The 22,501-nt window shown below is 47.8% G+C and overlaps 9 protein-coding genes across 9 annotated transcripts; 6 read left to right on the plus strand and 3 right to left on the minus strand.

Moving 5' to 3' along the window:
* Positions 1-1,823: 1,823 nt before the first annotated feature.
* On the plus strand, positions 1,824-3,459 carry T310_10258 (COP9 signalosome subunit 1 (CsnA); the record flags this gene model as incomplete). The annotated part of the gene is made up of 4 exons (XM_013467314.1): positions 1,824-1,926; positions 1,996-2,040; positions 2,117-2,397; positions 2,452-3,459. 4 exons carry the CDS (start codon positions 1,824-1,826, stop codon positions 3,457-3,459), a joined length of 1,437 nt encoding a protein of 478 aa, XP_013322768.1.
* A 491-nt stretch (positions 3,460-3,950) lies between these two features.
* T310_10259 (DSBA family oxidoreductase) lies at positions 3,951-5,190 on the minus strand (the record flags this gene model as incomplete). Its single annotated transcript, XM_013467315.1, has 5 exons — positions 3,951-4,514; positions 4,622-4,749; positions 4,839-4,879; positions 4,978-5,056; positions 5,157-5,190. 5 exons carry the CDS (start codon positions 5,188-5,190, stop codon positions 3,951-3,953), a joined length of 846 nt encoding a protein of 281 aa, XP_013322769.1.
* Positions 5,191-5,693: 503 nt separating this feature from the next.
* Positions 5,694-6,879, plus strand: T310_10260 (Short chain dehydrogenase; the record flags this gene model as incomplete). The annotated part of the gene is made up of 5 exons (XM_013467316.1): positions 5,694-5,781; positions 5,837-6,265; positions 6,327-6,424; positions 6,495-6,566; positions 6,631-6,879. 5 exons carry the CDS (start codon positions 5,694-5,696, stop codon positions 6,877-6,879), a joined length of 936 nt encoding a protein of 311 aa, XP_013322770.1.
* A 612-nt stretch (positions 6,880-7,491) lies between these two features.
* T310_10261 (uncharacterized protein) lies at positions 7,492-9,060 on the plus strand (the record flags this gene model as incomplete). Its single annotated transcript, XM_013467317.1, has 6 exons — positions 7,492-7,559; positions 7,758-7,806; positions 7,858-7,917; positions 8,168-8,256; positions 8,387-8,615; positions 8,650-9,060. 6 exons carry the CDS (start codon positions 7,492-7,494, stop codon positions 9,058-9,060), a joined length of 906 nt encoding a protein of 301 aa, XP_013322771.1.
* Positions 9,061-14,128: 5,068 nt separating this feature from the next.
* Positions 14,129-15,039, plus strand: T310_10262 (uncharacterized protein; the record flags this gene model as incomplete). The annotated part of the gene is made up of 4 exons (XM_013467318.1): positions 14,129-14,281; positions 14,351-14,505; positions 14,538-14,862; positions 14,926-15,039. 4 exons carry the CDS (start codon positions 14,129-14,131, stop codon positions 15,037-15,039), a joined length of 747 nt encoding a protein of 248 aa, XP_013322772.1.
* A 2,114-nt stretch (positions 15,040-17,153) lies between these two features.
* T310_10263 (uncharacterized protein) lies at positions 17,154-17,915 on the minus strand (the record flags this gene model as incomplete). The annotated part of the gene is made up of 3 exons (XM_013467319.1): positions 17,154-17,556; positions 17,605-17,744; positions 17,793-17,915. The coding sequence occupies 3 exons, from the start codon at positions 17,913-17,915 to the stop codon at positions 17,154-17,156; spliced, it is 666 nt and encodes a 221-aa protein (XP_013322773.1).
* A 1,397-nt stretch (positions 17,916-19,312) lies between these two features.
* On the plus strand, positions 19,313-19,717 carry T310_10264 (uncharacterized protein; the record flags this gene model as incomplete). The annotated part of the gene is made up of 2 exons (XM_013467320.1): positions 19,313-19,538; positions 19,578-19,717. The coding sequence occupies 2 exons, from the start codon at positions 19,313-19,315 to the stop codon at positions 19,715-19,717; spliced, it is 366 nt and encodes a 121-aa protein (XP_013322774.1).
* A 266-nt stretch (positions 19,718-19,983) lies between these two features.
* T310_10265 (uncharacterized protein) lies at positions 19,984-20,591 on the minus strand (the record flags this gene model as incomplete). Its single annotated transcript, XM_013467321.1, has 2 exons — positions 19,984-20,125; positions 20,215-20,591. 2 exons carry the CDS (start codon positions 20,589-20,591, stop codon positions 19,984-19,986), a joined length of 519 nt encoding a protein of 172 aa, XP_013322775.1.
* Positions 20,592-21,119: 528 nt separating this feature from the next.
* T310_10266 (uncharacterized protein) lies at positions 21,120-22,119 on the plus strand (the record flags this gene model as incomplete). Its single annotated transcript, XM_013467322.1, has 3 exons — positions 21,120-21,348; positions 21,499-21,620; positions 21,913-22,119. The coding sequence occupies 3 exons, from the start codon at positions 21,120-21,122 to the stop codon at positions 22,117-22,119; spliced, it is 558 nt and encodes a 185-aa protein (XP_013322776.1).
* Between the last annotated feature and the right edge of the window lie 382 nt (positions 22,120-22,501).

Genomic DNA, 22,501 nt, shown 5'->3' on the forward strand with positions numbered 1-22,501 from the left:
GGGAATTCAGGGGAAAGAGAGGGATGGATAGGGATGCATGGTCTTGACCTGACCTGTAAACAAGTCTCCTCTCCTGTTCCCATGCAGTAGTGACATGGGCAAGGCAAGATTGAACCCTCTGTCTGGGACATACCAGCTGAAATGGCCCCGGGCCATGCATAAGCGTTGCAACAGAGGATGCGACAGGAATGTTGGAGAGACCATGGGAAGTGTGATTCTGTAATTGCATTGGCTGGAACTAACTCTTACGGCCAAAGTTTGAGAATTGACTGTTCTTCCGGTCGACAGTACATAAGCATTTAGATCAAAGGGCCATTTCCCAAACTTACCAATCATCGCCTGTATCAGGGATGACATTCAAATGCATTCTAATTCAGACTAGCAGGAAAAAGCAATTCGATTAATTGTAGTGGTACTACATGTAATAGGAATGACACTTGCAACAGGGCGCACCCATCCACACATACCTCCCTGTCGACCTATCAGCATAATTACCATGGCTGCGAAATGTAAACACTGACATAGAAGAAGCCAGCAAGCACCTTTTCGAAAGTTTATTACGCAAGTTTATTAATTGTGAGCGACAGAAGATCGATCAATCAGATTCGTCTTCTCTAACAACCCCCTTTTTGCCGACCTTCCCTCGTTCCTGTGTCCCTTTTCTTTTCTGATTACTGGTTTTCAAACTAACTATGGAGGAGGGTATTTAAGTAAATATGTACAGAACATGTATTTAATGTTCGGAATCAAGAATAATACACAGGGGCCGAATCTCTATCACATGAAAGTAACTGTACGGAATATTACTGACACACACAAACATGATGTACCAGCTAGCTTTTACCCTTCTACCTATGGTAGGATATCGTGCCTAATTATGAACCTGGAGCATCCAGCTTCTGTCCTCGCTGACAGATGGTCGATATCTGTCTGGGAGAAAGTATCAGGTCAGTTCTGGGGCAGCCGTGGGCAGTAATGAGTATATTCAGAAAGAAATAATGGCCAATTAAGTAATCAGTATGTTAGGAATTTGCAAGATGGGCTTGAGAATGGCCTTTCTTGCTTCTCCTGCTGGGATCATTGTTGCAACATTGTTTTTGTTATCGTCACAATATATCACTTGAATTGACATTGTGATTCACCTTGTCCTCTTTCTCCCCCTTTATTTTTCTATAGTATTTTTTCTTCCTTTGCTAGGCTATTAAATTGTAAGATAGGCAGAGCTGGAATCACCTCCATGGGTTTAGATAATCCGTATATGTCTTGTTGTGACTCGTTGCGATGTCGAAATATATCCATAGATAGGCAGGATTGCGGACAGAAAAAGATAGGATAGTTGTACGTTTAGTCAATTCAGTCAACTCGGTATATAATGTTAATTTATCATTTCTTCAGATTTTATTCTCTTCTCCTCCTTCTTTTATTTTTATATTTATTTTCTAAAGAAATCCCTTTACTGGAGTTGACAATGGCAAGACGAGTGGAAGGCGGTGAGACAGGCGGTGAGAGAGTCCGCCGGAGCTTTGTTGTCGCTGACCGTCCAAGTGGAGAGCTTCAAGCAGTCCCCGCATACCTCGACTCTCTTGTTCGACTCATTCACGATACTCATACGAGTTCTGGTCTTACTTTTACGCCCCTTATGAACTGATTCTCTGTATCCTATCATTCCTACCGAGCAGCGGACAGAGTTCGAGGAAGGGATCCCATCTCCCACTCAGTGGACCAGACCAGGCAGAACGCGAAGCGTAGAGTTTAGGACCGGCATATCAGGGAGAGTGAGGGTGCTCGCTGAGGAGGCGTGATAACCGGCGAAGCGAGTCGGGATGAATCCTTCATCTTTACCCGACGCCTCGGAGGTGACTGAGCTGGAGGGTGAATTTCCCAGTACCGAACATGGCGGTGGGAGACGGCCTATCAAGGTCGATGGTAATATGCTCGGGACTATGCTTTCTGCTACGCTGGCTTTAGATTGAAACTGACTACTTGCGTGCTTAGATCCGCCAAAGTTCGACTTGGATTCCTACATTGCAAACTATAGCGGTATGATCTTTCTATCCCTTTTCCACCACGACGAGTTTGTCAGCTCGCGTTGTGTGAGCCCCGCTGATGATTTCAGGGCGCACGAGATTCGATCGCCTCTACCTGATCGGTACTTGCTCGACATATCTCGCTACCGACGCACTCAAGGCCGCGGTTGTGGAAGCCAAATCCGGCAAGGATGTCGGCAGATACCAAAAGGCCGTCAAGGCATTGGCCGAGGTCGCACCAGACGAGCCCGAAGCAGTCCTAGATAACGACTGGGTGGAACGCACGCAGAAGCTTGTCCGAGCCGAGACAGATCGGTTGGAGCATGAACTGAGAGGTTACAAGAACAACCTGATCAAAGAGAGCATAAGGGTGTGTCTATGTCTGCCCTTCGCCGTGTCGTCGCATCGTCTGACTGGTTTCTAGATGGGGAATGAAGATCTTGGATCGCACTATCATCAGATCGGTGACTTGGCGGCGGCCGCCAAGGCGTATGCCCGCATGAGGGATTACTGTACGACGCCAAGTCATATCGCTTCGATGCAACTGAAGAATATCCACGTCGCCGTGGACCGCGGAGACTGGCTAGGCGTGCAGTCGAATGTGCATCGACTGCGCACGCTGCAAACCAAGCCCGAAGAGCAAGCCAAAAACCAGCCAAAGATGTGTGCAGCCATGGGGTTGGCTCAGATGTCGCTTGGCGCCTATCTCGACGCGGCGAACAGTTTTCTGGCCACCGATCCCAGCCTCGGGGACAGCTACAACGAGGTGATCACTTCGAACGACGTGGCTGTGTACGGTGGACTGTGTGCGCTGGCGTCGATGGACCGGAATGAGCTGCAGCGTCGGGTCCTGGACAACAGCCAGTTCCGCAACTTCCTGGAGCTGGAGCCGCACATCCGGCGTGCGATTTCTTTCTTCTGCAATTCCAAGTTCCGGCCGTGCCTGGAGATTCTGGAAGCGTACCGGACGGACTATCTGCTTGATCTGCATCTGCAACGGCACGTTTCGACGCTGTATGATCGCATCCGCACCAAGTCTATCCAACAGTACCTTGTGCCCTTCAGCCGGGTGACGTTAGACGCCATGGCCAAGACGTTCGCGCCGTCTACCGCGGGTGGGAATGCGAACCCAGCAGACCTGAACTCGCCGTTTGTGCAGGAGCTGATCCGACTGATCGAGGACGGCACCCTAGATGCGCGGATTGACCTGGAGAAGGGGGTGATGGTGTCGAAGCAGACGGATCTGCGGATGGACGTGCACCAGGCCGCGCTCGAAAGCATTGAGGAGTATGTGCGGGAAGCGCATCTGCGGCTGCTGCGTGCGAATATCCTGCACGCAGGGCTGGAGGTGCGGCCTCTGGCGGCGCAGGCTGGTGAGAAGGCGAGGGAGCAGCGATTCCACGGGCAGCTGGCTGGGCTTGATCGGGAGTGATCAATCAGTCGGTTTTTTTTGTTTCCCCAGATAGCATGATAACATCGGACGTAATGAATTGATGACTTGCTGAAGTAACGTAGTATAATGCAATAAATAAATACCATTGTACAGTTGAATGTATTCCAAACTGCACCAACCCTTAGTATTGGAAGTAATAGAAGATATTCTGGCCTCGAAGCTTCTTCTTTCTACTTGCGTATGAGGGAAGTAGGCTTCTTCGAGATATGCTAGTCGAGTTGATATGATACCATGGGCAACATCAAAGGAATAATCCTTCAAAATGCTCATGACCAGTAGCATTGAGCTATGATCTTCTCAAAGGACTATATATAAATCGATAATGGAGCTATACATGCATGCATGCAATAAATAGAAATAAATAGGCTGGTGTGACTGAACAGTTAAAAACAATAAAAAAAAAGATAAAGAGCCACAAGTGGTGACAATAGCTAGCTATAACCTATCCTTTCCTTTTTTTTTGCCTTCCTTCACAGCTTTGCCTTTGCCTTCGATTCCGTCATGTCATCTTTGCTCTTGTTGTCGTTGTTACTACTATCTATCAGCTCATTCGCCTTCAACGGCCCCGGATGGATCTTGATATCGTCAAAGGGCAGGTTGAGGAAGGTCCAGATGTAGTGGAATCTGTTTGGAAACAAACACTGACGGTCAGAATGATCATACATATTATTATATCTATACTGGATAATGGCAACAAACCGATCACTCCCAAAAAACATCGACGTCTCCTCCTCCTTCCCATCGGGTCCTTCACGAACGACCCAGAACCATGGCGCACCGAACGCGCCCCGATCCAGCGCCTCCTTCGTGCGCGCCAGAAGGGCGTCTTTCCACTTCTGCTCGCCTGTCGCGGCGATGATGGTCTCTGCTTCGTGGGCCGTGAAACCCGCGTCTTCGGTCAGCAGGCGCGTTAGCACCGCTGGCTGGGAGATGTCCTCGTGGCGGTAGAAGAGCCATTGCCAGAGGAGGAGGAAGGTTTCTTCGAATTTTGAGGCCGGATAGTGTGCTTTTATGTAGGTGATTGCTCGTTGGGGCTGCGATCATGGATGGACGAAGGTGTTAGTAGAGAACATTATTGTATTATACCATTCAGGACTATATCCCTTTTGTGATTCTTCTTTTCGTTTTAAGATGAACTCACCAACAACGAAAGAATAGGGAAAAATGACGGCGCCGTAAACTCCGGTAGGCCAAAGTATCGAACCGCGTTCTTGCGGTCGTATTCGCTGTAGCGGGCTTTGGCGGGGAGTTTCCACGGGGGTGTGTTTCCTAGCTAGCAGTAAGGAGCTGAAATATCGATAGAATTATTGATAGATGGTTGGTTGAGGTCTTTGTGTATATGTATAGGAGTGACGTACCTGAGCCGACGTTGATGCCGCCGAGGAAGACGGGGTGGATTCTGTCGGTGTTAGTATCGATCAATTGCAGGTAGAATGAGCTTATCAATTTAAGACTGATATACTGATAGAAAAAAGAGTTGGATTGAGTAGGACATACTCGATCTTGACGCCATGGGTCGCCAGCACAGCCCGGTGCTTGCGCAGGTGCAGGAATGCAAAGTATGAATAGGGAGACACTGGAATCACATTGCTATTAGCTGGTAATTCTCAACACAATATATGAATGTCTATAATAAAACTCTTGCTTCTGAAATGATGGCAATGACATCAACTCACCGCAGTCGAAATACGCGTGGATCGTTCCCCCCATGGCGACTATAATATCATCGATATGTCAGCGAGATCACGACAGATAGGCTTCTCGAATTCCTGATTATTATTCAATTTAAAATAAACAAATATATGACGATTGTGAAATAATAGCAGTTATCTTTCATCAGCATCTGCTCAACCGAGGTTCAACTGGAGCGAACCTAGGCTTGGCAGTGAATTTCGGATCACTCATCACTAATTCATTCATCCACATCCACTTCTTCCATCGCCATCGCAATGGCAACCGACAACAGGCGTGTTTCTTATTCCTGATCATGTCACTGTGTTAATTACTCGGCCTCGGACTGGTTTCGGTTATTGCCATTGCTCTGCGTTGCGGAGCTTGGCTGTGGATGGTTTTAAGCGCGCTTTTATGTAAAATATGTATGGAAGCTAGCTTGCTGTCCGAGTCCTGCTTCAGTGTGAATTCTTGACTTCTATCCGCTCTTGCCAATTTACTGTAGATTTTGTCTGACTTTTCTCTCTCTTTTTTTACTTGCAATGGCGAAACCTGTCGCCCTCGTCATCGGAGCATCGCGAGGCATCGGCCGGCAGGTGGCCATCGACCTGGCCAAGAATGGCTATGCTGGTATTTCCTCACTTCAATAAATTCATGAGATGGGGTGCAATGCTAACGACGACAGTCGTCGTCGCCGCAAAGTCCACGTCGGACGCCAGCAAAACCGTCCCCTTCCCGCCCGACCCCAACTCGCCGCAATCGACCATCAACACGGTCGAGCGCGAGATCCGCGAGGCCGGAGGCGAGGCTACCGCCATCCCTGTCGACACGCGCTATGTCGACCAGATCAACCGGCTTGTTGACGAGACGGTCCGCATCTACGGCAAGCTCGATGTCCTCATCTACAACTCGGGCGCCATCTGGTGGGCCTCGGTCGAGAACACGCCCGTCAAGCGGTTCCAGCTGATGCAGAAGATCAACCCGGAGGGCCTGTATGCCGCTGTCCAGGCTGCCTTGCCGCACTTTGGCCGGAACGGCTGGAAGGGCCGCATCATCGTTGTGTCTCCGCCAATTTATTCCCGGTTTTTCCGTGGGAAGACGGCGTATGCGATGGGTAGTTGAGATCTAGACTGTATTTGTTCGTTTGAAGCATTCTGACTGACATTCTGCCACAGGAAAGGTGGCGATGAGCGTCCTGACAAAGGGCCTGGCCATGGACTTTGTCCGCCAGAACCGCAAAGACATGGCCATCACCAGCATCTGGCCAGCAGCCGTAAGTCTTTCTTTGGCAGCAGGTTCGGCTAAGGACACTCACTAAATGCAGTCATGATTGAAATATCTAGTCAATCGAATCCGCGGCAACAGAGCAAACCACCGCAGCGGATCCTTCCACGAAAAAGGACCTCCGCAAACCGGTATGGAGGACCCCTGCAGCGCTGTTCCTTTCTTTATGTCTGTTCCCGCTGACTCTTCCCGCAGACCATCTTCTCCGACGCCATCCTGGCCATGCTCCGTGCCCCGGCAGAGTCTGTCAATGGTCTCCTGGACCTGGACGAGGACTTTCTCCGTAACCGCTGCGGCGTGACGGATTTTTCGAAATACTCCGTCGTGCCCGGCGCCACACCCCGGCGGATCATGCCGGCCAAGTTTCCCGTGTTAGAGGTTGCCGAACAGGATGATGAAGGGCAGAGGCTGGATAGCACCCAGCTTCGGAAGTCGAAGATCTAGCTTAGCTTGCTGCTCATAAATGGACCAACAAATGTGAATCTAACTTTGCGGATATGCATGTATGCGTCTTTTCTGGACTTTGGTTCCCCCGTACTTTCATCTCCTGAAAGGCATAGGAAAAGGGTCGCAGAGAAAGATACATGGGTATGTTTACAACTTCCCAGCAGGAAAATTCCGAAAAGAAAACTGTCGATAACTGTCGTCGTACGACGTCAAGGAAGACCGGCTAAGTCCTTGCCTTCCTATCTTTCTCCCTTTTTTGTCCATCTTTATTCCACTTCCCGTTTCTATATTTGACTTCTTCACTACCGAAGTACGGATAACGCCGGCCTTGGCTACAAACAAGTCGTCTGAGCCGATGAAGTATTCGCTAGGCACCTCCCTTCTGGGTGTTCACTCTTCATTTCATTGCTTGGTTCCTGCAGGTTCTATCACTGTTTGTGAATCATTCACTCGCTCGCTTAATCTCGCTTATTTCTCTCCCACACCCCTCTGCTCCCTCAGGCTATAAAGAAGACGCCATCTCCGTCTTCTACGAGCCTTCTTCTCCTCCTTCTCTTTCTTCTTTTAACTACGGACCATGGCTTCTTGCCATGGTCCTATATATATAATATGGTGAAGCATTTCTATACACTTTGCAATATTTCTTTATCCTTATATTCCCTATATACTCCAGGACGGTAAGTACCTCGTGTCGATAACTAGGGCCATCTGGTCCTCGCTCTCTTTCATCCTTCTTCGCTCTTCTCTTTCCTGCACATGACCGACACCCTGCTTTACTCCAGGAAAGCGAACAACAGTATATCAACGCTTTCCGTGGAGCCGTTAAAAATGCGTGCCGTCAATAGCACTGGGAGTGCAACTTCTGTCTAGCATAGGCAGCTGGTTGACCCTCCTGGAATTCGTTTGAGCTGTGAGAACTCCTGTGTAAGTATCATCATGACCTCTGTCGAGCTATGCGATGCTGACTGTAAGTAGCTGCCACATCGCTGTCAATGGAGAACAAATGTGTGGCATGGTCTTTACGAATCAGACGTCGTAAGTTCTGCCTGTCCTGAAAGCATGCTCGAAGGTTTACTAACGTCCACCGCAACAGTCGGGAATCAGAATCATCTTCAAGACTAGCAATTGCTGCTCGAGGATGGTTAGAAACAAAGGCTCGACAGTCCGAATAGTCGTCACTTTGAACATTGTTGGGACGAGGGCAAGGACCAATTGCGCAGGTACCTTGCTTCAGAAACACCATTCAATTCTGGGAAATTTGTCCTCGACTATACTATATTGCTAGTCCTTCCAAAATGCGAAAAGGGGGAAATACGGCTCTGTGGAATTTAGATATCCACCAAGCAGTGACACCCCTGAGAAGACAATCCAGTGGTGTGCATTTGGAATGGCATTTATCCAAAATGCCATTACGAGAGGCCTCACCGTTAACGCTATATATAGATCCCGGAAGAGACTCAGGAGCGAGGTCGAATTGCGAGAGACAGTCATAAAGCATTATTAGTGGCGCAAATGAACTCAACATTGCCGGAGATCTTGGTTCCTCAATGGAAACCCAGCCGGATGCCAATCCAGGCTTCGTTGTTGATGAAGACATTTGCAAGAGAGCCCACAAAAAAGACAGTTACTGGACTCGATGGGACTTTGATCTTGAATTGATACTCTGCCCACCTCTGCCCACTGCGTTATCGAATAGCTTGGCTGGCAGCTTTGCTGCGAAAATTCCGAAGCTGGTATGTTGAGGATTTATACAATGTCTGCAGGCAGATGCTTATAACGCGTGCAGTTGCGAACCCATCACGCCAGAATTTCCTGCTTTTCCTCCTTATTGCAAAAGCTGTCAATCAACATGACTCATGGTTTGACAACGAGCTGTATCAGCGTGAAAACGAGACCGAGGCCTGTCAATACCTCGGAATCGACAACCCCGACAGGCAGAAAGTACGATGCATGCATCATTGTCGCCTGCACTTTTGGCAGCCTGTTGCTATTCATGCGATGTGCCAGTTTGCCAATGACCTCCTTCTCTCTGGGTGCCTCCTGGCGGACGGTGTCGGTCTTGGGAAAACATGGACAACCATTGCATTTCTCTTAACTGTACTCTATGTTCAAGCTCAGCGAATCCTGGACCTCACGAATCTACGCGAAACCATTCCTCCAACAATGGCAGGATCCTGATTTTCTTTTTTAACTTTCGCGTCCAAGGGTCTGGACTAACAAGCACCAAACGGTACATACATACTTCCTTCCTCATAATGGAATAAAATCGAACAAGCCCAAGATCTGCATGATGGTAGCTTGCTAACCCGCTGTATAGTAATTGATTTTTTGTACTTTCTCCGATGCTTCTCTTTGGATCATCCTCCTCATTTCCAACCTTTTCAAGGAATGGCCGAAGACGCAACATGTCCTATCTTCAAGTGCAGATATCCAAGAGGTGGTTAAAATCCTGGGAGAAAAGCCAGAGACCACCTTGTGTGTCAATATTGCCCGTCAGATCCCTTTCAATCATAAGGCTGGTTATTCCAACACTCCACAGCATCTACGACAAGACGATGTTCGAAACGAGAAGGAGAGCATCCAGACCTTCCGGGATGATTGGATGCGTGAGCAGGACTGTACAAAGCAGACTCCAGGCGCAGCGACGCAGCGAAGAAAGCGTACGAAGCGGAGGTGAATCGGATCGAGAGAAATCATCGCATTGAGCGGTGCAAGCCTTGCATTGAGTGGAACAGTGATTGTGATGGGATGTCGTGCTCGTCGACGATCTATCTATCTATTCCATATCAGACTTGGAACTTCGACTCGTAGCCAAATTTCAAAATAGTGTCATGTATATTACAGCACATACAGAATTGTCTCTGGCAGCACTACAGTTCGCGGACGCGCATTCTCAATCCTGTGTGGCCAAATGGCCTTAATCGAGAGTTGGACGCAAATCAGGTGGACAAACGCAAAGACCGGTTTAGCTCAGGCATCCGTCGATATGCCCACGACACTCGTCTTAAAGCATCAGTGAGTTGCGCGACATGGAGGCAGATCACTGAATGCATTGCAAACATACTCAATTTCTCAACTGACTACTATCTCAATGTCTATCCAAGTGATGTAGAGGAATGGCCCCTTCCATACTTCGTTCGCTTTCCTTTCGACTATGCAGAACTTTGCAAGGAATTCTCCATCATCGTCGAAGAATTTTTTCATGGCTCTCAAAAGATCACGGGAAGGATGCAACACAATCAATTCTCTCTGGCTGCACGTCCTGTAGCTTCTCTATCGATGAACAGAGCGATGAGACAACACATCTGGCCCAAACTCATGGCAGGCTGCATTGGGAAACCAATACAGACAGTCATCAAGCTGCAATCAATTTCGGACGCTGCCGCCGTATGCAACAGCATGATGACTTGAATTTGCTCAACTGATTCTCACTGTCTACAATGCCTGCCGTCCGTGCTACTGCGAATGCCCCTGCGCCACAGACTGATCAGCAACTGAGGGCGATAAGGATAAAGAGGGGAACTGGGATTGAAGGAAACAGACATCTTATCGATGCAAAGAGATTAGAGATTACAACAAATGTGCCAAGGCCCCAAACTCAACTGGAAGATGGACAGGACCGTCAGTATTATACCTCGCCTCAATAGGGAAATTTACAAATTCTGAGCTTTTTTTTCTCCAGGTCAGCTTATACTGCAGAGCCAATGGGCGCTGCACTGGTGGTCAGATAAACTCTTGTCAAGGATATCGAGGCTTTGATTGAATTATTCAAGATGGGGCTTATGATGGTGTACAAAGGATCCATCCTTAAAGACCAGACAGCGATGAACCATCTGCGGCCGATGAATAGAATCCAGAATATCGAGACACGAGGAATGAATCCCTCCTACAGTGACCCATGGCTTCGACGATGCTCGGGGACAAACCTGGTTATTGTTGAGGCCAAGAAGAGCTGTCCCAGAATGCCTGGGATACATGGGTAGGTTATTCCTCTCTCTACGAGTCTTTTTCTTCTCTCTTGTGACCTTCTCTGATTAGACACTATAGCCATGGTACATTACATCCGCAACAACTGCTGCGCAATTGCCGGACGCAATATTGAGCCCAAATTGTTACTATCGTCGCTGTTCTCGAAGGGACAATCACCAAATAATGAGCATCTTGTGATCTCGCAAGACAAGGACGAAGTGTATGTCACGTTTCTATTATACGATAATAGCAACAGACAGACAACGCAACTCTAATTCCTTACAATGCATCAACATGGGTCCTGGGATGTTGACTCCATGATGAGGACATGGAACAGACAGCTTGGGAATATTATCCGAGAAGTGCAAACCAGAAGGCAAAAAGAGGGAATCAACTCCCAAATGGAAGCACGCAATCACTCTTTCAGAGAGAGCTCGTGAGGAGGCAAAGCATGGAAGAGTTGAATACCAGAAGGGCGAATTGGCAGCATCTCAGACTACAGCAGAAAATGCTGTAAAAACGCCGGGTCGACGGCATAAAATCTACCCATGCTATGTTTTCTCATTGGTGGCAGAATATATTGACAAGTATTTTTCTTGCCAGTATTGACGAAGCTCCTATCCGGAAGCATGAATATCTCCCTGAAGCCGAATCCCGTTCGACCACGGACGCTTCATCGTGAAAATATCCCACCGAGGTTCTTCGCAGCCAGCGCCGCTACTAACCCGGTTCCCGTTTCCGGGCTCCCACCATACACAGGGCCTCAAACCCTGTCTGGTCGTGAACGGGCTTGGGTTCGCGAGCCCTCGTTGCGCTCGGGCGACATAGTCGGCCTGGTCAGTAGGGGGCCTGATGGCAGACTAAAACCATTTCCGCGAGGCCATAATCCACGATTCAAAGAACCTTAAGCAGGAAAGGGCTGGCAACGCTGTATTTCTCCGTTCAACAATCAACTCGAATGATGGGACACAGCCCGAGATCTGACATGCTAGTCGTCAACTCAACACAATCACAAGCTTGATGTTCGGGTTGGTCCAACCTTCTGTACCATTCTTTTGCTATTGGAAAGCTTTCTTGTCCACCTTTGACAGCTTTTTGCTCATCTACTCCTCCTATCGCTCGTCAAAACAAACCCACGACACCCGTCAACTTTCCTTCCTTTACTCGCCTCCTACCTCCTACTGCGCTTGATCTGACAAGGACGTCCTCTCATTCCGTCGACAAGCGATATTGATCGAGCTTTAAGATCTTTCCAAGATGAAGTAAGCGCCCCCTTCTCTCGGTTGATGTCTCTTCCACTTTGCATAGCGAGGTTGAGTCGCCAGTGCCAGCCAACGCGGCTCAGCTGCAGCGGCTGAGTATTGGTTTTATCGGACTGCGGAGATCTTCAACAAATTGCGCCGGTGGTCTACTGAACTCAGGACACAGGCCTATAATACGATCCTTGACGAAGTCGCATCTAAGCTCTCCGATGCTGTGTTCCACGCCCAGAATCACTATGAGGAGCTACTTGTCCACCTGTACTTGTTGAGCTACGTTTGTGAAAAGCTCGACATACGCAATCGTTAATACCCTGGATAAGAGGATTGGGTCTACTATTATCATTGGTTCCGGAATCCTGTTGAACGCCGAAAGCGCAATTGTATTCCAGGAGCTACAAGACCTGAGTCCCAATACGTATACAAGCTTTACAGATGTCTTTATGCAATCACAGGGGGGAAGTGTATCATCCACAGCGAATACTCTTATACGGTCGAAGTTCTTCTAGAGAGTGAGATCAGAAATCCAGATCGAGGACCGCTCCACTACTGCCGGTGCATCACCTTGCTGATTGAGACCAACAAAATCAAAATGAGAAGCGTTCTGTTTACATACATACACTGCCAGCAATGCCATTTTTGGCAGGATGAAAAAAATCGGAACTCTTCTCTCCCAGAAACAACTATCATCGAAAAGGAGTTCGATTCAGGAGAGCCCACCGTGGCCCGGTTCCTTGTGCCATCCTCAATAATGGTCCGTCGAAATGAACGTCCCCTGAATCTCACAGCCATCGAGGTCATGTTACGCGGTGAATAATACATTGCAACTTGTTAGATACTGACCGGGATCCGCAAAAAGCTATTCAGTTCGGACACCAAATAACAACGCCCCCTTGCACATCAAAAACAACTGTGTAGCTGTCCAAGCTGCACTTGATTCTAGAGCCGACGGAGCACAATGGGCCTTAACGAAGCTTCCACAGTATTTTGACACTGGAAACTTCACCGTTATCACGGATCACTCCGCTCTCGTTGACGCCCTTTGGGTCTGGAAGCAGACAGTTTGGAGCAAGGGGATGGATGGGAGGAAATGTTGTCGTTAATTTGCGGTGCTATAAACTCAGACAACGGTATGTTATCTCCGAAGGTCGTGACAGGTCCTCGATGCATGTACTTGTGGAATAGCTGGGCTGTGCCTATGCAGCCGTATTTGCACTGGAGGTGATGCTAATAAATAATACGAAGTACAAACAGACGATTTCGATTAGCTCCGCTCGCTGCGGTTCTGGCCACTTATATGTGTCTGTACTGCCACATCACCACCCAGGCCGATACTCCTTTGTCGTCCTGTGCCTATCTTGCGGCTGCCTGGGAACCATCCTCGCTGCATTGGTCATTCTCGAGCCGAAGACCCTATCCTTGCTGCCGTCAAACACAACGGATTCGCGGTGGTCATCGAACCACTCGCTGGCCTCGAGTCGCTGGCCGGCGCCGCAGTGGAGGCGTCCTGCGTTGGCTGTCTTCGCATGCTCTCTCGCAGGATTTGGGGGTTGCGCCACCATCATACATGGTTTCAACCACACGCCTTTGTTGGAAGAGTCGCATTCTACAGGATGTGCCAGATGGCATTGTCGAGCCGTTAACCGACGAGCTGGGATGATGCGATAAGCAGGCCAATAAGGCCTACGACGGCAACTACACTGAGAAAGGTGAATCTCACCAAATCAAGGAGCTCAAACGCATTGCTGCAAGCCTACACATTGGAAGGTGTTTCTCACAACTACCCCTGCAGTTAATGCATTGTGCTGTTTCTCTCAAATCTACCAAGCGAATGTGCAAGCACAATCCACTGGATTCCGCAAATCGAGGGTCTAATTCTCTCTACTGGAAGCTGCTCTAACCTTGTGCTTCGACCTCTACTGACTCAGATTAAGATGTCAAGCTTGCTTAAAAGGCTAGTATGCTGATCAAGCGAAAGAAATGGGAATCATCCACTCACAACGATTCCTGCCGCAGTGATGATTCTGAACAGCCATTTTATCCTGCAAACTGCCTGTTTTACCTCCGACAAAAATTCAAAGACGGTCGATGGCACTGAGCCCTGCTCCAGGGGCAGTGGATCAGGTGGTTGTGCCGCATCCAACGACAGTACAGAAAACGGTCCAAAGAAGGTCGAGCTCCGAAGACAAGAAATCAGATGACAATGATTCCGACCCTCAGGATTCTGAGGTGATGGCCAGGTGGCGGAAGCAAACGACTCCGAAGCCGACTCAGAGCATACCAATGATGGTTCTGGTGTTCAGGTTGGCGCTCAGCCCGACCCGGACGGTATACACGAGGAAAACGATGACCTTGAGGTGGATGACTTCGACGAGTCAGATCACAGGGAGTACTAGTAAGCAACAATCACTGGCTGAATCTTCTAAGTCTTTTAGCTAATGGCATCCTTTTCTTTGCAGTATTCGCGTATTTCGGGACAAACTGCGATGTGAGCAGATGGGCGAGGGATTCATGCCTTGAAATACTCCACCCGACGGATCTCACCTATCATCCTATCCGATTGACGCCTGGCGCGAAGCCGCACTCTGTTCATGGTCAGAAAACGTGGCCACCAGATAAAGAGTATTGGCTACATTTCCATGCCGGAGCCGAAAAACTGAAGTGGGCCAACCGCGAACCAGAAGAAGATGCGATTCTTCAAGGAAGAATTTATGAGCATACACAGTCCGTCAACGGTAGAAACAGAGACCAGGTACGTTGTTCTGATTCTGATTGACACTTGATATACACCAAAATAGCTGAAAAGAGAGATCAGATATACGGATTTTTAGAAGATGTCTTGACACATCACACTGACTATGCTGTTCCTGATGACAAAGTAGCTGAGTTAACAACAATCTATGCTGAACTGCGCAGATTGAGGTATTAATTGCGTCAACGGTAGACTTTCTGAGTGGAATGCTCGTCCGGTTCTTGTTGACAAAGTCGAGATCCCAACACCTCAAGATGAACCATGCTTGACAATCAATTATGCTGGTGTTCCAGAGGATATGCCTGGCAATCTCCTCGAATTGACTAGCAAAGGTTACGATTTCCTTCTCAGGCTCGCAATAGCACTTTTCTTTATGCTGACGTCAAACGTGGATACTTTGCCGTTCTCCTGAACCCTGAAGACCGTCACGTTTCCGCAGCTCCCAGCTTCAACCCACGTGGATGCCCCAGGGATCTCGCATTGACAGCTTCACAATGACTGAACTGATGAACATCGTCCTTGGCCCGATTCCGTAACTGAACCCTGAGCTATTTCTCGTGTATGCTGAGAATTCCTATGGCATTCCTTCTTTGTGTTTTCACATGGATGACATTTTTGGCGCACATCCCGGCCTGGATTCCTTCGCTTTTTCAAACTCGAGGATAGATGAACTGGCGCGGAACAGCACCATATACCTGGACGTGAGACGACGAATGCTTGACATCTACCGCAGGGACATCCTAAAGCGTGCAACCACTGCAACGAGAAGAAGGATCAGACACGGTAATCGAACCGTTCATCGAGGCGATGCTGTCGCCGCACATATCTCGATTCCTTCTGAACTACCCGGGCTCTCCATTCTGGATTCTCGATATATCTCTTGATTCATTCTTACTCTTCAGACATCTTGATTTTAACTCCTGTACTGATCTCGATTCGTCCTGATCTTACCAACCACAAATCTCCGTCCTTCCTCAATCAACCACGAATCTCTTTACGGGATCACCGAGGAAAACGTACGCGTCGGTCGTTAACGCCCCAACGTCGCGAATTCTCTTGAAGTTGCAACCCAACTCCAGATTTCAATGGCCAAGGAGATATTCGCCAATATCGCTCACCAAGATCTCCAACCATCTGGATTGTCAGGAATAGTATTCCTTATTTCCCTGTATACCGATCAGCTGGTATTTGTGCTCGCTGGTTTGCTTACGTCCTGTGTGGCAATCATTGCGCCAACCTTCTATTTGTCCCTAACCCTGAACACAGCGCTCCACGAGGCGAAACCAGCTTCACCTTTGGCACCCACCTGGTGCCACCACACGCATTAACAATGAACGAGGTCGCATGGCTGCGAGATCTTTCCTCGCCAGAAACGCGCACCATTGGCCGGATGGCCTGATGGCAAACAAAGCAATCTTACGACCAATGGTTTGCCAGCCCTGTTGTGGATTGGACATCAAATCAGGACCGTGTCATTACTTTGGCCCTTCGAACTCAGCTTCGCGCAAACGTTGTTGCCACATGATGCCGCATGAACTTGCAGAAACCCCAGGGTCACTCCAAAACAGATTAAGGATCTAACTAAGGTCGTGCGAGAGTGGCTGGTCGATGATGGATGGCCTCATCTCGGTCAATCTCAAGGCCAACGCTGCCGCCTCCAGGCTATGGGGAAATGTTTCGATGACCACCAAGAGCAGTTTCCGGAGTATCTCCAGGCAGCTGATCCGAGAACACGCAATGAAACCCTGAAATGCATCACGACAATGGCCTGATTTCAGCCTTTCTTCCCTCACTTCTGGAGCTCTCTTATCTCCCTATCCTACTCTATCCCTACCTACCTGATTCTAAACCTAAGGAAGACTTCCAATGGTTTCCTAGCGCCTTCATCACGTGATTCGGACGCACCTGGCATAGCTTTCAGCAATACACACACCGCTTTAGACTTGATTTCCCAGAGGATAACTCCTTAAGTTCATCGATTTTAATTATCCTGCTGGCAGTTTGACAGACGCATTGTTCCGCAAATGATGCCTTAGTATGTAGATATGGCATAGGTGATTTCCTAGAGAAAATGGGGGGATCAAATATCCTAATAGGAGATCTTCTCAGTTGTAAAAGACATCAACTTCTATTGTACTGTACTGTACATACATACCTAGGTACATGCATTACGTGCAGACATGTAAGTTGACGTTAGGTAGTAAGATACTGTACAAGATTCAACTCATGCGACGCCCGACATTGTCAAATACACGGTTATAAGGATTAGGGAATAATCACAGATGAACCGGTTACATGGCCGCCAGAGCCAGAGCCATGGCGGCACCGCCCACAGCCCACGCATGGCCGGTCACCTGGGGAGCGCCCGCCTTGCTGGAACTGGTAGATGTCACAGTTCCCGTCGCAGCAGGGACAGAAGATGCCCGAGAGCTCGTCGACGCGCTGGACGCAGCAGATAGCGACGCTGAACTGGCGAAGGTGGTAGGCGTCGTTGTCGGCGCCGTCGGCGTAGCACCCGTACTGGCGGCCGAGGTAGCGCTCGCCTCCGCAGCGACTGGTACAAAAAGAGAGGCCAGAACATGGCTCCCAAAGTGCGCGGTGTACATTCCGCTCCAGCTGACAGGACCGCCGACGGACTGCACGCAGGAGGCCGACGTGGTTCCGTAAAGATGGCAGTGCAAGTCAGCGGACTCGCTGAAGAGAGTCAGCACCGGAATGAGAAAGAAAGGAAAAGGTCCTCACCCATCCGGAAGTCCCGTCATGGTGAACGCCACCGTGGACGGACCTTCGACCAGGGTCAGTCCATCCGTCGGCCATTCGTCGCACAAGGGGTTCTGGGATCCAGAACGGCATTGGATATTGTAAGTTGTCGCCGTGGAATCCTGATCGCAGTCAGCGGCGTTGATCAAGAGAAGGAGAGAACTTCATACACTGCCAACCACCGACGCCTCCATGTCCGTGGGGTCTAGGCCCATCAGGAGAAGAGTGACGGTGCTTGACTGGGCAGCAGCACAGCCCAGAAGGGCCAAGCACAGCAGGCTGATGGAGCGCATGTTGAAAATTGGATTCGGTGAAAGGAAAGAATAATGTTACAAAGTCAAGAATGACGAATGAACGACGGTGATGTTAAAAGAGTGACGATGGTTGTACGATAGGCAGGTTCCAGATCCCACATATTTAACAATTTCCTCCCGGGGAATCCTCGTCTTTAAATCAGGCAAATTTTGACGACCCAACATACTCGCCCGGCGCAATTGGAGCCTGGGTGAAGGAGCGGATCCCGGGGCTTGCAACGTTCCAACATGTCGGTTGTTGTTCTTTGGCTCGCCTGGGCCTGCCAAGCGCCGCTAGAGGATAGCCCACCGACGACGCTGCAAACGATCCAGTTCACGCTGCAAACCGATTGACAAAGGAAAAATTAGGCGAAGGACATAGCCATCCTGATGAGGAAATCAAGGCAAAATTAGCGGTGTCTTGCGGGCTGCTGGCCTGGAGAAAAGGAAGAGAAAAGGAAAGAAAACCAAACGAAGGATGCGCAGTTACCAAGCTAGGCACGTGGTGCGGCTGCATGACTGCCCAATCGGGTTAGCTGCTATATTTGGCAGGCCCCTTTTGCTTATCGCCGACACGCCGATATAATAAAAGTATCCATCTATAATAAAAATACTCATCTATCAAGGAACTAATAAGCAGAATCAGACAGGCCGATCTTGGCAAATGCCTGTCGAAAGGAAACTTACCAACCTAGGATATCACCATCCGTGCCATTCCCAGAAGGCCTGCAGAGCAGTATTCTCATCTCCTGTTTCATTCAAACATTCATTCATTCAGCATCATCTATGACAAGATCTGCTGCAAGTCAGATAGAAGTGGAGGTATAAGCCTATCCACCAGTTATAACCGATCTTATTCAGAGGAGTTGGTGATATTATCATTTGATACTGGCAAACACGGCAGTGTATGACATGACTTTCAGATAGATCCATATCTTCATCAACATTCCCAATGACGGTGTCGCAAATTACGTCGATACTAGCTATTAGAAAAGCGTATAGTATGAAGAGAAAGGTAAGATAAGAAAACGTATAGATCTCACCGTGTATATATCCAGACAGACAGGGAGGTATTTATTTCTCATGGATTTCTTCCTAAGGATACGACCCTGTTAGTGAATGTTTTATAGGAGGATAACTTCTGTTATTTTCCCTTGTTTCTATAGTTCTTTTTTTTGGTTTTTCTTTATTTGTTTTGTATGATAAATATATATCATTCTTCAGTATGTAACCTTCCCCTTTGTTATAATTCACTACCAGGGGAATCTTCCCTTCTCTTGTATTCCCTTCTTCCTTCTTTTCCTCTTTCTCTTCTGCCATGCCATCTTCCCTGCTCATCCTGTCATCACACCTGACAGCAGCTCCATTCAACCTCCAACATGAGCACCATCAGCATCATGACACTGGTCTTCACTGTCATCAACACAGTGCTCCTCTCAGTGGCCATAATGTGCCTGTCTCTGACGAACAAGAAGAAGAAGCCATCTTCATTTCAGCTAACAGATCATTCTTCTCGCATGACTGACTCTGACTTCGAATCGCGCCCATCAGCGCTTTCTCCGAGGAATCGTAGCAGAGATGATGACAATAACAAGGAGGAGAATGCCGAGACTGGCAACAATAGTAAGTACATGCTCCTACTCCTCAACCCTAGAATGGTAGACGACAGCCTGAAGATCCTGTCCGAGCGGCTGACGATGCAACACGAGATGATCTCTACGGTCTTGGAGAGCCAGAAGGCCGAAGAGGAGAACAGGAGGGGGTTTGAATGGCTGTGCGAGCGTCTCATTGGAATGGACTGAGCGAGTCGTCAACCAGTTAGTAAGTTTCCTGCTGACGCTGGCGAGAGAGAGGGTGACTGAGCAGAGGAATTGATTAGTTCCACTTTCGTCCAGCCTGATATCCCAATTCCACATATCTATCGTCCTGGTCAGGTGGATAACATCGCTACAGAACTGTTTAATAGAGAGTATGTCCTTTAAAAAAAAAGGAAAGAAAGGAAGAAAGAAAGGGGGAAGAAAAAATGTATTAAAACCAATTATTTGAACTCTCGTATGCTAAGTCTCTCTTATTGGGTATTTGGCATTTGTTCACGAATCGTTTCTTCACCTAGATAAACAATATTGTGTGAAAGTACCCACGCTTCCTTCTTCTCCTCGCATTGTTTCTTGTACAGGACAAAAAGAACAGCTGGGCCATTGACAAAGAAGCTAGATGGACGACAATAACAGCTGCACCTAGGTGAATCGACTGGTCACTAGTTTCAGGTCACCAACTTCAGAGCCCGCAAGCCACTCACTCAGTTTCAGCAACATTCTCGTCACGCTCACCGTCCAGGAGGTTGCCGCTGGTGCAGCCGTCGCAGTCATTACAGCCGTGGTAGCTCTTCCTGTTCTCCTCCTCCAACTTGCGGCTCTGGTGAATCATCCTCTGAACCTCCAGAAGCATGATCTGCTGCTTGACAAGCTCCTTCTGGTTCTGCATGAGCAAGCGGTTGCTCTTGAGGAGCAACTTCCGGCTCTCGCGGAGCATGATCTGCTTCTCGGCGAGGATCTGGTCGATCTTGGTGCTCGTGGAATGCGCGTTCTTGAGGTCCTTGGTCGAGACGTAGGTCTTGGCCAGCAGGAGGATGCTGGCGACGAGGAAGCCGAGCGTTACGGTGATGACGGTGCTCATGGTTGTTGCAAGGGATGGATAAAATGATAAGCATAGGAGAGGGAGAGCAGAAAAGAGAGATAACAAGAATGAGGGGGAAAGGATGCAAGAAAGAAGAGGAAGAGAGATTGAGAGAGGATCTCTCTGAGGAGCTGAAAAGAAACAAGAATGCACAGTGAGGCGAAGAAACGAACGAATTTATATTACCATAGGAAACAAAAAAGAACAAAAAAGGAAAATAACAAAGGAAAAGAAAAAGAAAAGCAATGGAAATCACCATACAAAAAAATTAACAAGTATGCAAGTACAGTTAAGAATTAGTGCTACGTAGGTATATACCATCTACCTTACCATTCTACCTATTATTATATCTAATTCAGTCGTCAATTATCGTCAATGTCTCAAGGAAAAAATAAAGTTCTTTTTTGCCCCTTAACAAAGCTATAACGTGATATATATTGTGGTAAATTCCTTTGTTTTGTCTGACATGTACGGTACATCCTAACAATAGCGTATGTCCAGTATCGGTAATTCATAGCACTGACTATCATGGTTAGGGTTGGATTAGGAAGAATGTGTCTAATGGTTAGAATTCTACAGAGAAAACAAATAAAAAAGAAAACGAAAAAGAAAAAAAAGAAAGAAAGAAGAAAAGAAGAGAAAAGAAGAGAAAAGAAGAGAAAAGAAGAGAAAAGAAGAGAAGAGAAGAGAAAGAAAAAGAGAAAGAGAAAGACAAAGAGAAAGAGGAAAAACGCGCGAGTGCAGGTTGCAGAGCTCGGTAGATAGACGAGCTTTTTTTTACCCCCAACGGAGCCAATGATCGGAGAGTATTGCATTGAATACTCTATCCATATGGGTCAAGATGGAACTCACCAAATACTGTAGTATATTATCCTTATCTAGGGATATAGAATCTTAATTATTATAGAATATAATTTTTTGAAAGAAATAAAGAAATATGAAGATAAAGAAAACAAATTGATTCTTAAAAAGACTAGTCAATTGATTCCCAACTCTCCTACACCAGTCTCTTTTCAGATAATTATCCTGGTATCTATCTGCTCACGACAGCTCGTTGGAAGCACCACTAACAGGACAGCGAGGCTGCAGGATTATCGAAAAAGAAAAATCTATAGGCTGGGCAGGGCATGACCCACATGGAATGGATGAACTCGTCTTGTCTGCTTGTCGTCCGCTTCGAGCTGCTAGGTAGCTATCACGCGATGCCTAGGTAACCTATCCAGGAGCTAGTCTGTTTACAGCCTTCTACAAGCTTATGTTCAGTACATTACCATCTGCATCTTCTTTCGCTTGGCAAGAAGACACCTGACGACGAGCATAGCCAGCATTATCATCATCTCCTACCACCACGCCTCAAGCGAGGATTCGCATTCCCATTGCCATCCATCCTTTCATTCACCCGCATCGGCAGAGCAATTACCTTCAGCAAGATGTAGACGTGCAGCAGCGGCAGCACGAAAGTGGATATGATTTTGGCGAGATCGAAAAGGATTTTGATGAGGCGCATGATCGTAGCTGCGGATGCTGAAGAAGATAGATAAGGTTGAAGTTATTTGTCAAAGTCAGGTCCTTTCTTTGAATGTGTGGATGAAAGTGCGCTGCTGGGGGAGGCGATTTAGATACAGGGAGGAGAGGAACTGAAGAGGTGAAGAGTTGAAAAAGAGAGGCAAAAAATAAAGCAGATAGATAGATTCAGGGAACTGAAATTCGAAGATTATTAAATATAATAATAAAAAGGAAACAAAGAAAGACACAACAAAAACTGGGTAACTGGGTAAAACCAGCGGAAATTACCGATATAAAATGTAATTGTAGGCGAAAATGCACCTCACCAAATGCCATTTCCGTCCTTGAACAGGAGGATCTGACTTTACTAACGTGAAAACATGTTTATTCTTTTTAATTAGATA

This window comes from Rasamsonia emersonii (assembly GCF_000968595.1).
Source record: "Rasamsonia emersonii CBS 393.64 chromosome Unknown ctg1118621762460, whole genome shotgun sequence".
NCBI classification, from domain to species: domain Eukaryota; kingdom Fungi; phylum Ascomycota; class Eurotiomycetes; order Eurotiales; family Trichocomaceae; genus Rasamsonia; species Rasamsonia emersonii.